Here is a 14,531-nt window from a genome sequence, read left to right as displayed (position 1 = left end):
TAAAGCTTGATACTCCAAGCAAACCTCCTTTAACTACAGTAATAGTATCACACAGTAAGTGTAGGCAACAGTTTGAGGAGATAAGAGGGTGTGAACTGTGTAGAATTAACCATAATCTAATCATCATAATATATATAATGCTCAATTATCAAGGGGTTTTGCTCAGTGTTTATGTGAGTGAAGTCTCCTACCAAGCTACGACCCCTTCAACAGATCTTTATGTTCCGACTTAATAGGAAAAGTTTCATAACACATTTTTGCACTGAACAGTGTGTAATACAATGTCAGTGTGAAAAGAAGGTGTGGTTTGGAAGGCAGGAAATAAAGGCAAGCTTGCCTCAGCTGCCCAACATCAGGTCCAGTAATACACTCCCTCAGTACAAATGTGTTTACTGTTACATCTTTCTATTACACATCACTGGAAATACTCTGATTCATTATTATATGATATTCATAGCTGAGTCTCAAACAAACTCAAACAGGATGTAGTGTCAAATCAGATTATTCAAACATATGTGACATTGCCTTACCTGAGTCACATTCACACAAAGGCTTAAATGAATGGGGAGTAATTATCTATTAATGATAACAGGAAGTATGCTGAATCAGAAGGCAGGCTTTGAATGAGATGCTTGCTCCTTTAAATCTAAACATAGTTACAACTGTGGACCTGTTTTGATTTTCACAGGGTGTGTGACACCTGGGTGTTAAAAAGATTAAAGGACTATACCTATGAATATATATAATATATTATATTTGCCAACAGATCCTCCAGTGTTACACACTGGACCTTTTAACTATTATTGATTTGACCAATAAAAAAATAAAATAAATAAAAGTATTGATGTCAAATACAAATAATTAAGTTTTTTAATATTGCGTTTTCAATTTTTTTTATTAACAATAGTAAGGTTTTCATCCAAATGTAGTGTAAATTTGAACATAATCTCTCTAAAAATGGCAAAAGTAAATGCTAATAATAATAATAATAATAATAAACACATTTTGATCAAGATAAACAGTTGTTGGTGCAAATTCTCCAGTTTGGTGACATTAAACCATTGCAGGAGAAATTGGCACAACAAGATGACGTGAGGAAAAGAGCCGTTCAAATCTAGAACAATGCAAAACTCCTGAATGTAGTGTAAGAAATGGATACTGCACTCAAAGGTGACGTGACGAAGTCTCTCCATGGCCACAGAAGACATTATAGATTTACAGTAGTTTTCAGAACCTGAATAGCCTGTGGACTATGATGAATGATGTGATTATCACATGTAAAATTGGTGGAGTGTCCCTTTACCTGAAATCATTTCTACTTGGAAATGAAGAGACCTATGTTTCATGATTTATTCGACCAATTTCCAATTCTCTATGCAGTTGGATGGAGGTACTTCCTGCAGCTACTGCATGAACAGGTCCTTTGCCATGATAATAACAAAGAATGAAGACAAATAGGAGCATCATAGTTTAAACACGCACATTAGTTTTAATGACTGAATACTTAAAATCAATAATTTATATAAGCACATTCATGGCTTGTGTCCACCACAAATAGGCTATTAGGTATTCAGCAATTATTCAAGAAACCACTAGGTGGCAAAAACTCACCATCTAAGTTCCAGGCTTTTTATTCAGGCCCAGTCAGACAGGCTTAACATGCTGTTTGTCTCATTGTTTCTTTTCTTTGGCAGATAACCTTTAGTCTTCTTTTATTGGTATATTGAAGTCTAGACCCCATATTTACTATCCCAATGCTGTCGTTTGTAATCCACTGTCCTGCTGAATGTAGAGACATTATATATGTTGCACTGCCATGTAAAACTGACCATATATGACAAATGTAAACGAATATTTTTAAGTATTTCATTTTACATGTTTATGTCTTCATTGATTTTAGAAAGGTTTTAAGAGCTAAAAGAAGAAGCTAACTGATTTAACACTGCAGCATGAGTGAAATAAAATGTCCCTTTTGAGTGTTTTTGTACACATAAAACTATTACATGGTAGTTTAGGATGAGTAAACTGTGTTATGTTCACTGCTGTGGTTTGTGTGTGACGTCAAGACCATCATTGCCCTGGGAACAGCTATAGGAATGCTTGTTACCCAATTCACATTGTTTTTTGTCCTCTATAACGTTGTCCATTCACTTGTGCGTGCCTCGCCTTCATATTATCCCCCTTTCACCATGCCCACTGTAAAACATCAGCACACACTTTTAAAAAGAGTTTTTATTAGTGAAATCCTGAAGACAGTTGTTGGCCAGATTCCTTTTCTCCACTCCAAAAACACTCATTATTTACCCCTTCACACAAACCAACTTTACCATCTACCTCTCTTTTCTTCTCAGTTATTTTTAGTTTGCTGGCTAACATAGACCTGTGTATTAATGATTGTTTGATACAGAAATATTTCAATTAAAATTAAATCCAAAACATACAATATGATCAAAACAGTTAGATTTATTTGGCACTTCATTAAATCTATAAAGGGCCATTGCTATGTTAGGAATGCGTACATAAAGGACAAAGCAGTTACATGTGCTGTTGATATTCAGTAAATTGTGTCCCATTGTATGTAAAGTTAGGTTTCCAGGGGCAATGGCTCAACCAGGAGGTATCCTGAACTGTTTGCGGGGAAGGATCCGGAATCAGGCTGTTTGCTCTGTAAGGCCTGTTGTCTTTCCAGTAAAAACATTCCCGAGGGCAAGCAGAGCACGCTGAGGGCCAGCAGTTTACCACAAGCAGGGCGGATACGGAGCATCCTGCATCCTGGATGCTCGCTGCTGTTAAACCTCAGCCATGGAGACCCAACAGGGGATTACAGGAGCTCCCAGGGCCCCTTCTGCCCCACACCACCTCCCTTTCCCCCTGCCAGGTTACATGTGTGGTTTGATGTGGTGTGGTACATTAACTTTGACATTAGGACACAGTTTGCATGTGATTTGAGTTATAAAGAAAAACATTTTTTTTTCTTCATTTGATGTGGAAGGAAAGATTGGAAAGAGAGAGGGAATTAGTCAGACATGCATGACAAAAGGCTGCAATTTGGAATAGTTAGTGCAATGGGTCTGCAGCTGATTAATCTAACATTTAAGTTATATATATGACCAGCTAGGAAAAGTATAAAAAGTTCACACAGTATCAGCTTTTCCCTTTTTAAAATGTTCTTCTTCTTTATTGTTTTTTACATGGATTTTTTTTTTCAAAATTTAAAGATTGTCACATTATTAGACATTACTGAGAATAAATCTAATTACATGTACTATATGTACCATAATGATTGTTATTAATCTGTGTTCCGTATTGTGCAATTTACTTAAAAGGAATAAAAATTATATTTGTGCTAAAATACTTTTTAGGAAACCCAAAAAACACCTCTAGACTCCTGCATAAGTGCCATTGTAAAAGAATGGCTTGTCTGTCACACAGTGACCTATGACTTCAGGCGTCCATCTCTGAACCTTGAGCTTGTTGTCCTTGCCTGGCCGTACAATGACGGTACTTCTGGATGCCACCGAAGGGTCTTCGTCGAAGAAGTTGAAGGGTCGGAGGAAGAAGCCCACTGCGTTGCCGGGTGTTGCCGTGTTGGGGATGTCTTCTGAGTGAGGCACATGCAGGAAGCCAACTGTCACCCAGGCTACCAGGTCCTGGACACAGGAGAGTAAACATTACATTAGAATTTTTAGAGTAGGACACATAACAGGTGGTTTTTATCTATTTGAAAGTGCAAACACGAAAATGTCAGCATTCTTGAGTTACCATGATGATGAGTGACCAGGACTGATGAACACATTCTCTTAGGAAGAGCAAACTTACTGATGTAACCTCTCAGAAAAACACAGTCACCTCCGAAATGTAAACCACATCAAAAAAGATGCTGACCATTAGTGAATTGTGACACTTTGCACTAGTAAAAAAATAGAATATCCAGGTAATTTTGCGTTAATCTATATAAAAAATAACTTACTTACCAAATCTCCAAAAAAAGGAACAAAGATAGAACTGTACTGATAGAACAACCATGGTTGCAGTAATAGAAGTAGTAATCAGATCTTTTCCTTTAGTAAAGTTGCAACACCACAGTGTAAAATACTCTAATCTAAGCATTAGCATCAAAATATACTTAAAGTACCAATCATTATGCAGAAGGGCCCATTTCAGAATAATATATATTATATTACTGAATTATAATTAGTGATGTATTAATGTGGAGGTTACTATGCCCCCCCTTTCCTATCTATAAAATTATTTATTAGGTGATTAATTTATATTTTGCATCAATAATCAGAATTTGCAAAGTAACTAATTATTCTAATAAAATAAAAATATTGACTTCCAAAATGTAGTAAAGGTATGAAGTAGCATAAATATCTTGTATCTACAAGATTTACTAAAGTACAGTACCTGAGTAAATGTGAAGAATGAAAAAGAATATTGGTCTAAATTCTTCTGTCTTCAGTTTCATATGCATTGTGGGCAAAACTCCTGTCCCTTGACTTTTATCGTATAAGCATATTGTGGACATGCATTAACAGACAATGTAGATGTGTCTAAACTGATGTTCACCACTGTACCTGGTTGACTATGTCTTCATTGTTGCGGATGTAGTCCTCAAAGGACACGACAGGTTCCCAGGGGTCATTCTGGGCGTAAATGCTGCTGCTGGTGGCTTCACTATCTTTATGCCGAGTCACAGCAAGAGGATATCTGTGGAGAGACAGTTCACCACTCAATCAGTTTTTCATTTCCTCTGTAACTCTGACATTTGACTGGAAAATGACCCATACAGAGAAACAGCAAAAGTCTGCCACTTAGCCTTTTTTGCCACTTAGTCTCTAACCAAACTCCCAATCAAGGGATTAACCTCTTCAACCCCACTGATCCTCCGTTAGGTCAATCATTGCAAACTATGTTATCACTGCAATTATGTATGTAAACTTTGCTCACATACACAGAACTGAAATTCCACTGGAGATCCCAATGTTGCAGATTTGACTGAATTTGGGTTGAATGATTGACAAGACATCTGGAAGAGTGGCACCCATAAAAAACATTTTGGCAAGTTATACTGCTTCATATATTTTTCCTAGCAACATAAGTGAATTTTTTTATTACCTTGACCAACTGATACCATTTTCCTCTCTCCAGCCTCTTGGAAGGACACTGTGGGCATGTGAGTTAAACTGAATACGGTAACTCTTCTTGTGCCCCCATTTATTTCTCTCATTGGGGTTGTTAAAGTGCACATAGCGGGGGAACTTTTTGCCAAAGCGGAAAGCGGCAGATCGCTCTGTCTTGTGCTCCGTCCTGTGGAGTTTGGACTGGACGACGAAATGGTCTGGGCTCCAGGGATTTGTGAAGTTGACGAATTTCAGATCCATTGTCTCAAAGCTGTTCTCTCGACCTGTGTCACAGTGAAGGCAAAGAGTTGTCAGAAGTAGTTAGTTGTTGGGGTATAAGCAGTCTTCTGTGACACTATACATTTATTTAATCAAAAGTCCCCATAGCTGATTGTTTCAGCAAAGTTAGGTTGAATGCACATTAAGAGTAGTACAAGCGACAGGTTTTACAAGATTTACAAGTTATTGACATGGCACATAATAGATAGCCTTGATCACACATTTCAACAGAACAGTTCCACAGAGTTGATAGGCCAAGACTGTCTCTTTTACGACAGGATAAAGTCCAGAAAGCTATTTTATCTGGACTGGCATCAATAAAGGACTTAGGAGCTAAGTTTCTGTGTGAATTCAAAGAATTGCCTTGTTGATGAAAGGTGCTGTACAAATATATTTGCTTTGCCTTTAAAATACACACTGAAGATGCAGATATTAAGATTGGTATAAAGGGGGAACACCATTGTCTTCTCATGTTAATATCTTGTCAAACATTATGTTTAATTTGGTTTTTTTTATGACCAGTAGCAACATTCAATATATTCTAACGTTCTACAATAACTGCGCATGGCAACTACAGTATGGATTAAGATCGTGGTTATGGCAGATAAATTATGGTTAAGATGGGGCTAAGCAACAAAACCCCAGAAGCCAAAGTTAATTGTAGGGCTGAACCAAGAGAGAGTCTGACCCATTATACCTTTACTTTCCATGTTGACACATAAAGGACATAAATTGTAAATTGCATCCAATATGGCCATCGTTTATAATATACTGGGCTGGGCTTTACACTGATGTTGAATATTTTTTTCTTTTGTCAATGGTCAATAAAAAGTTATTGCTTTAAAATGGAGAAACTACATGATTGTACCACCATACTCACCAGCAATATCCAGGTCCACTTTATAATGGATAAGGTGTGTGTGCAGATTACCCAACACATAGTTGTACACCTTGGTACCATAGTGAAGTCCGTTAGGTGTAAAGAAAGTGGCGTGGATGTATCCCGTGGCGCTGACCTTTACCTCAACCACCCCATTCTGGTAGAAAAGAAAGTCCCATATGTAATCATAGTTGTAAACCGTTGAGGTTGTCCGCAACACCAGCACAGTGCTGTCCAGCCCCCCATAGAAGTTGTATCCCCCCTGGAAGTTGGAGTTAAAATGCCTTCTTAGAGGCATAGCAGTGGTCATCTCAAAAATACAGAGTGCGTTTTTGTGGTGCACAGGTTTGTCTGTGTCAAAGTAGTGGTAAAGGTCAACAAAAGTGGCAATTTCTGGACAGTCAATTCCAGGTGCCAGCTCGTAGGTTGAGGTGCCCATTGCCCAGCCAGCATCGATGTACTTTGTTTGCATGGCAGCAGGAGTATCACCTGCATAGAAGGCAATAGCTTCTTGCAAGCTGATCTCATAGGCAATCCTTTCTCCGTTAAAACGGAGGTCAAAGACTTGAAGTCCGGCTGATGAGCGGACTCGGTAGGCGAAAGACCATCCAGCATATTCAACAAAATTGCGGTCAACATGATAGCGGGGCCCCTGGGGCTCCACAAGCTTCGGGCCATGGATATTAGTGGGAGTGTTGCGCTGACCCCGGGGGATGTAGGTAGAGTAGAGGTCATTGTCGTCATGATCGGGCAGTTTGATCTTCTCCACACCTCCTGATTCATATTTTTCTACCAGTTCCTCAACGCTGTCAAAGTACATGCTGTTGTACCAGACCTTCTCGACAGTCCAGTTTTCTGGATCCAGGTCCTGGTGGTTGATCAATATCTCAAACCCAACAGGGTGGATGAAATAACCCTCCACAAATTTCTGCAACATGATCCAGGTTCTTCTCTCACCCGGACCCAACCCACGGGGGGCTATGTCTGAGAAAGTTAGGCAGCGGTCAGAGCAGTTAGTGAAGGAAAACCCTCCTGTGGTCTCAAACAGAAGCTTGTGAACTTTAGTTGTGATCTTTGTGAGGATATCAGTAATATGCTCATACTCTGCAGCAGTAATAGGCCTCGACTCAAACAGGATAGGCTTATTTCCCTTAAACGTCTTGACTTCATGGGTGTTTGGGGATGGCAGAGGACTAACAATGTACTCAGTGATGTTGGGCTTCGTCAGGTTCCCAAACTGGACGATCACACGGGCTTGACGTTGGGGTTTGGCCTGTCCACGGTCCAGAGCTCTCAGGGCTTCATGCTTCCTTGGTAGATGGAGTTCCATCAGTAGTATGCTGTTCTTCTTCAGAGTCTTGCTACGAGCATCAGTGAGCTCTAGCTCTGGAATGCCATGCAGGTAGGCCCGCACGGCTTTCATCTCACGTACTGTGAGGTCAGCAAACATGGGGGCACCATGATGAGCCCAGTCTCTTGATCTAGAAGCACTACAACAAGCCAAGCAGACCAGCAGCAGTACACAGAGGAGCCTCATGGCTGTAATATAACAAGAAAAGAATATCTTGCATTAATTTAGTGAATGGAAGAGAAAAACTGGATATGTTGAGGGAATTAATTTAGTAATTTTTAATTCTTGGAAAAAAGTTTTTTTTTTAATCCAAACTATTATTGCCTGTATTTTAGATTTAACCTCTTATAAAGTAAAGAATCAAAATCTAGACTTATCTTGGATCACCTTTCTTCCTCTTCTTCTATTCCCAGCTGGATAAGCATGTCTCCCTTCTTCCCTTTACTCTATTTCCTTTTATTATTTCAGTCTCTCCTCTACTTCTCCACAGGAACACAAACAGTGTGTATCAGCCTCCGGTATAACACGCTCGCAGTCAACAGTCCCTCTCTATGCTCTCTATCTTCCTGCACTGCATGTACTACACACTTATGAGATAAACTAGACTCTCAATTTTAATATTCAATAAGTTGTCAATGCAATTTTGTCACATTCTTCACAATTTTCCTGACCTTAAAACATGCTTACATAATAGCATTTATGTAATAATGTTGTGATACATGATGTACTGACTTTGGAGTCGGTCCATTCTGCCTTGAGAAACACTTGCTGCTCTGTATCAGAAACAAAGAAATAGACCAGGCTACTGTACCTGTAGTTGTCCTCCTGCTTCAAGCACTTTGCAGAACAAATATGATCTGTCCAGTCCTCCTGCTTCAGCAATTGCAAAAATCTCTCTTATGGAAACAAAGATCCATGGACTGCTCCTTATGTTTAACCTCCTACTTTGCAGTGACGAAGGCTGATTGGCCAACAGTGTGTTGTAAATATGATGAAATAACAGGTTCTGTTTTTAGATAATCCTGCAGAAGGCACGGCAAATGTATTTGTTTAGCACTTTCCAACAAGAAGGCAATTTAAAGTGTTTCACAAAAGACATAAAACATTTTAAGAAAAGCAATTTAAACAGACACGACTATTGTTTAAAGAGAGTATATACAGTATATGATAAAAATGACAGTGTAGTTGCAGTGCAGTTCTTCTTTTGATTCAATGAAAGGCAGTGGTAGACAAAAGATTTAAGCCTTGATATGAAACGGATCCAAGAGTTGGAGCAGACCTCAGATTTTCAGGGTGATCAGATATGTGGTGCATAAGCATAACCATTCAGTGCTTTATAAACCAAGAGTAGTATTCTAACTCTTCCCACTGTGCTAACCAGGCACCCAGTATGCAGATTCTTTAGGTCTAAGTCAACAACTGCAACACTAACTGAAAATCTAATCATAGCGAGGTCTTGATGGGAAACATTTGGGGGAAATGCTTTCACAATTGGAACAGCGCAGCTCTCTCAGACTGTACTTGACCTGGATCCAGAAAACTGGACTGTCGAGAAGGTCTGGTACAAACAGCATGTGCTTTGACAGCGTTGAGGAACTGGTAGAAAAATATGAATCAGGAGGTGTGGAGAAGATCAAACTGCCCGATCATGACGACAATGACCTCTACTCTACCTACATCCCCCGGGGTCAGCGCAACACTCCCACTAATATCCATGGCCCGAAGTTTGATGCAATTCGATAATAAAAATTAAGCTGCTCAGATGTTTCTTAACAGCAGAATATAATGGATTACAAGTTTTAGTAGTTGTACAGTTTAGTTTAGTTTTTTTTAGGTGTTTAGGTGTTTTATAACACACTATACATTTATTGGGACAAGGAGGAACTTTGCCCTTACATTTGCTCTAAGTGATCACACACGTTCACATGAGGTCCTAGTGAAAACTACAAGTTAATTATTAAAGAATTGAGATGACATTTAAAATATGTTTTACCAACTACTTCTTTAAGCCCCAGTTTTTTATTAAAGCAAATGTATGATCTAATTTTACTTTGCTATCAAACTATTTCTTTTTAAATAGTTTTATTTGTGTATACTGTGTTATGAAGTCTTACTCACTTAAAGTGAGTTTTTTTTTGTCTCCCTCATGCAAATCAATAGCATATCATTTTCATATAGTATATAAGGCCTTTTTGGCATCTATAGCGATTTTAATCTAGAAAAAGTGCTTGTTGAATATTACTGCTTCTTTTATTATCTTATTCTCCCACCGTTTCACACAGCTGGTTAAGTAGCTTGATACAGAATGAATGAAACTGCCTCAGGGCTGTAATACAGTCCTGCATTTAACCCTCTAATTGTAACATGCTATTGCTGCTGTATTATTGATTATTATTATCAATACACAGAAATCAGCTTGGATTTAGATTATTCCTGTTTCTATATCTTGCTGTTAGTCATATGTGATACATTAGGTCTTGCTGCCAGGGCTGTAGCCAGGGTTTTATAAATACAGAGGTCCAAGCCGAGTCGACAATGTGTAGTTTAAAGTATTCTGCAATACAATCTTTTGCCGATTAAACCTTCAATTACTTCCACTTCAACTTCAACTCTATATTCCATCATTTTGCATGTTTGGCACCAGGCTTCAGTTACTGTAGGCTATCATGTGAAAGTAAGTTCTTGTGCTGATTACAGTTTTTTCCAATTGCTAAAACACAATTTTGCAAACTAGGCTGGTTTTATCAAAATACTTGACACAATTCACAAAACCACACACCCAAACCACACAATACCTCATATATCCTGCAAAATGAAGCACTGCAACCAAAACTACATATAGCATTATCAAAATCAAACTTTTGCACCAAATGGCGCACACTTCATTCATATTACCAGATTTTTGTCTAACCAACTACACACTGTTGGGCATAATGAAAAGCACTCTCATCTTTAGTATGCTTTGTCATAATACTAAAATAGTAGAAAAAACTGTAGAAAATTCTTCAGATTGTTCAAATGCACAGAAATATTTGCAGATACACACACATGCCGTTGAAACATTTATTTTTTTATTTTTCACCGAACAAGTCAGTGCAACATGTGCACAGCAGATAAATTTACATTGGAGTGAACAAAAATGTGCTCACAAAAAACAGTAAACTGAAGAAAATTGCAGAAATAATATATAGAAAAAAAGACCTGTGGTCTTTTTATAGTGCTTACTTCCTGATTGAAGTGGTAACAATTAACCATTGAGGTGTTTGGCAAGGTGGCACATATGTTGGCCAATTAGCTCATGTAGTGTCAGAGTGTAAAGCAGAAAATGTGTTCAGAGTTTTGGAGACTTGAGAAGAGGTTTTGCTCTCTCTGAGTCAGTTTAAATAATTGTGCTATGCATGTCATTTCAGTGTGTTAGCAATTGGAAAAAACTGTAATGCAGAGAGCAAACTTCCATACACATTTAGTTGGAAAAGGAGTTGGAAAAAGTTTGTTTTTAGCCATGGCACAATGTCTGTCTGTCTGTCTGTCTGTTGGCTGTCGGCCCACTACTTTGGTCCAGTCTTAAACATTTCAACAACTATTGGGTGGATTGTATGAAACTTCATAGTGTCCCCAGAGGACTAATCCTACTGACCTTGGTAATCCCCTGACTTTTTATCTAATGACAAAAGTGGAGCAAAGTTTTCTAGTAAAATTTCTCAGAATGTAGTAGTTTGGGACACATTTTACAGACATTTGTGGCTTTGGCGATCCTCTTATTTCTCCATTTTGGTTTTAAGTGAAATGTCTACGACTATCTTCGAAGGATTACCATTACATTTTGTGCACTCACCCATCCACTCCACAGGATAAATTGTGAAAACTTTGGTGATCCCCTAACTTTTCATCTAGTACCATCATCAGGTCAAAATATCTTCAGAACTAATGATTCCCATCAGCTTCACTACTTGGTGTTTAGTGCTTAGCAAATTAGCAAATGATAGCATGCTAACATGCTAAACTAAGATGGCGAACATGGAAGACATTATACCTGCTAAACATTAGCATCGTCATTGTGGGAATTTTAGCATGCTGACTTAAGCATTAGCACAAAGCACCACTGTGCCAAAGTGTGGCCTCACAGATCTGTTAACATGGCTGTAGACCCTAAATCTTGTTTCAAAGGCTTTGTTCACATTTCAAGTCTTAGCGCTCAATTCTACTGTGGATTTCTGATTATTTTTTCTGATTTTTTCTATAGTTACATAAAAGTCGCATGAATTCTGGTATGACTGTGAGGTCAGATTGCAAAAAACCTGACCTGAATCTGACTTGGACCACATATCAGAATTGAAAAGATCAGATTCCTTGTTGTTGTGCTATTCACACTGTCGTTAAAAAAACAGATCCAGGTCACATATGAGCAAAAAAACTGATTTGGGCCACTTGTACCTGCAGTGTGAACACTACCTTAGTTGTCTAAATGTAAGGCTGCCATTCCAGAAAAATAAAAACGGATCAGTATCACGTGAAATGTTTGTTATAACATGATGTTTTTCATGTTAACAATATGTTTTCACATTATTACAACTTACAAATGTATCACTTTATAAAATAAGCTTTTCTTTGTTTTTTTGTTATATACTATTTATCTTGTAATAACGTGAAATGTTTCATGTTATACCGTGATCATTTACAGGTTATAACATAAAACATTTCACTTGTTGTATGTTGTTATAATTTGTTTATATTTAAAAAAAAAAAAAAAGAGTTATCAACATAATACCATTTAAGGCTAATAGAACCTCCACCTCTAAACTCCCTCTCTTTCTCTATCCATACACCTCTCACCCTTCTTCTCACAAATGATGATGAAGCAGTGAACTAACAAAGTGACTCAGCTCATTGCTGGGGGATACATGGAGAAAAAGTAAAGAAGTCAATTGTATGACCCACTGTTTTGGACATCAGTAGCTGCTCCTTCCTCTCCTCTGAGCTCAAGCGGTGCACTGTGGTGACAGCTGTGTTTGAGCTCAGGGGTCAGGAGGTCAGACTTGGGATATTGGTGAGTCTAAAAGCCTTCAGTCCCCATGTCTGTTGACACGCTCCATTGAATAAATTCCCCCATCATCCTTCCCGAAACACCTCTCTTTACAGGATTAGGCTCTAACAAATATCTCTTTATTCTGTGGCTGAGGATGTACCACCCCCGACATCATCTACTGCGTCCTGTAATGTTTGACGGGATGAGGTCTGAGGATGTGTCCGTCACAAGTCCAGAGACCAATGCCTGCTCTCCCAGCTGGGACCTTACCACTTATATCCAATGGCAGCAGGTTAAGATGCTACAGTACATCCCATGAGTCACCCCCCGCATTTAAAACCCTGTGCCTGGGGCTCCGATCCCTCGAAAAAGGCAAAGTATTACTCCACTGAGGACTGTATCATAAACTGTGGGACGGGATAAAAAAGAAAAATAGTGACAAAAAGCAGACCCACAAAAATGTATAATTATTGATTAATGAGCCAAGGACTTTTTAAGATTTCCCAAAAGCACTTCAAAGGTAAGTGCACCTTTTGCAAATTGTAGTAGGAGGATGGAAGTATAAAACATTTGCAATAATGTAATTTAATAATTTCAAGGAATTTTATATTTATTGGTTTTATCAGTTTGTATGGATTGGCTAACAATAACTTACACTGATGGCAATCCTCTGATTGGTTAACATCATTAAGATGTCCTTTATTAACAGTCCTGATTTTTAAAGTTACTTTTTACTTCTGAGTCATCTTGGCAACCATAAGGATTTTAAATTGACATTATGATGTTTCATTAGAAATTCTGACTTTAAAAAAAACTTGCATACAAACTTTTTTTACAGGAATCTTAAGCATAAATGTTCAGTAGAGGACTATGGAGACACTACTACTGATTCTGTTTGGACTGCAGACAGTGATGGGAATGGGGTGAGTGTGATTCACACCAGTCAAAGCAGGATTAAGCTAATGTATATCGACGAGGGAGGTGAGAAAGGGTGCTAAGAGAGATAAAATGTGATAAGAGTCATGAGCAATATTCACCCTTTTGAGTAAATACTGTGCAGATCACTGTATAAACCACTGAAACAGCACAATAACACTGGTTAAAGCTGTGGTTGATTCATATTGAAATAATACCAAGCACAAGTCCTTTATTTCACTTACCGACTGACCAACTTGTTTAATTAGAAATACACTTTACAGTGGATATTTAAAGTCCAAAGCTCACATCAGAATTTGTACTAAAGGTAATGCCATAACATTACATGAGAACATGATATTTTAATACTAACTCCAATGTGTTTCTTTCATAAAAGCCTCTTTTAAGTATACTGTGTAACTGTTCGCCATTGCATATACATTGCTTTCTAGAGAGTAGAGAGTAGAGAGTAGAAAGTAGAAGTTGGTTCTTTCCCTTTTGAATTCAGGATGTTGAACTAAACTTTGTGCAAGTACCTTTGTGCACAACTTGAACATGAAGTATTAGAGAGGAAATTAAATCTGTGTATTGTGCTCCAGGCACTGGTGTGAACACGCGGTGGAGGAGAGAGTGGAGCGAGTCCTGTCCCCACGTCTGCAGCTTGAAGTTAGCTGTTCTGAGGTGTATCAGTATAACACCCAGGGCTGGAGGCTAGATGTGGACAGGATGCGCATCAAGCATGGGGGTGATGATGGCATCGCACTATACTACAAACAACAGGGTCTCAAGGCATCCTGTTTCTTGTATAAGTAAGTGAAACGTTCAGTTATTGTCAGTGTCTTGGCCTGTCTCTAAGGTTTGAAGAGTTTGAAGAACCCAGCTCACAAGATTGTCACTCAAATCAAATTGTTCTGAAAGCATTCTGCTTTAAATATGAGGATGAATTGTGTTCAAATC

The 14,531-nt window shown here is 38.3% G+C and overlaps 2 protein-coding genes across 2 annotated transcripts in view; one reads left to right on the top strand and one right to left on the bottom strand.

The window, feature by feature from the left end:
* Window positions 1-2,217: 2,217 nt before the first annotated feature.
* aoc1 (amine oxidase copper containing 1) lies at window positions 2,218-8,587 on the bottom strand. Its single transcript, XM_051411231.1, has 5 exons — window positions 8,445-8,587; window positions 6,283-7,821; window positions 5,119-5,407; window positions 4,578-4,710; window positions 2,218-3,650 (listed from the first exon to the last, which is right to left on the bottom strand). Exons 2-5 carry the CDS (start codon window positions 7,817-7,819, stop codon window positions 3,381-3,383), a joined length of 2,229 nt encoding a protein of 742 aa, XP_051267191.1. The 5' UTR covers window positions 7,820-7,821; window positions 8,445-8,587; the 3' UTR covers window positions 2,218-3,380.
* A 525-nt stretch (window positions 8,588-9,112) lies between these two features.
* sspo (SCO-spondin) overlaps window positions 9,113-14,531 on the top strand; it is a 74,660-nt gene continuing 69,241 nt past the window's right edge. The window contains exons 1-2 of the mRNA XM_051411541.1: window positions 9,113-9,357; window positions 14,174-14,383. Coding sequence (XP_051267501.1) covers window positions 9,113-9,357; window positions 14,174-14,383 — 455 coding nt within the window. The remainder of the gene's footprint in view (window positions 9,358-14,173; window positions 14,384-14,531) is intronic.

Source organism: Dicentrarchus labrax, unplaced genomic scaffold, assembly GCF_905237075.1.
Source record: "Dicentrarchus labrax unplaced genomic scaffold, dlabrax2021, whole genome shotgun sequence".
Lineage (NCBI taxonomy): Eukaryota > Metazoa > Chordata > Actinopteri > Moronidae > Dicentrarchus > Dicentrarchus labrax.
Note: the sequence above shows the minus strand (reverse complement) of the source record. Positions and strands in the feature narration are given on the sequence as shown.

Coding starts and splice junctions, on each gene's coding strand:
- aoc1 (XM_051411231.1), bottom strand. CDS start 7,819: ATGAGGCTCCTCTGTGTACTGCTGCTGGTCTGCTTGGCTTGTTGTAGT. Junction 5,408..6,282: donor AGTGGACCTGGATATTGCTG/GTGAGTATGGTG, acceptor ACTGTGACACAG/GTCGAGAGAACAGCTTTGAG. Junction 4,711..5,118: donor AATGGTATCAGTTGGTCAAG/GTAATAAAAAAA, acceptor GTCTCTCCACAG/ATATCCTCTTGCTGTGACTC.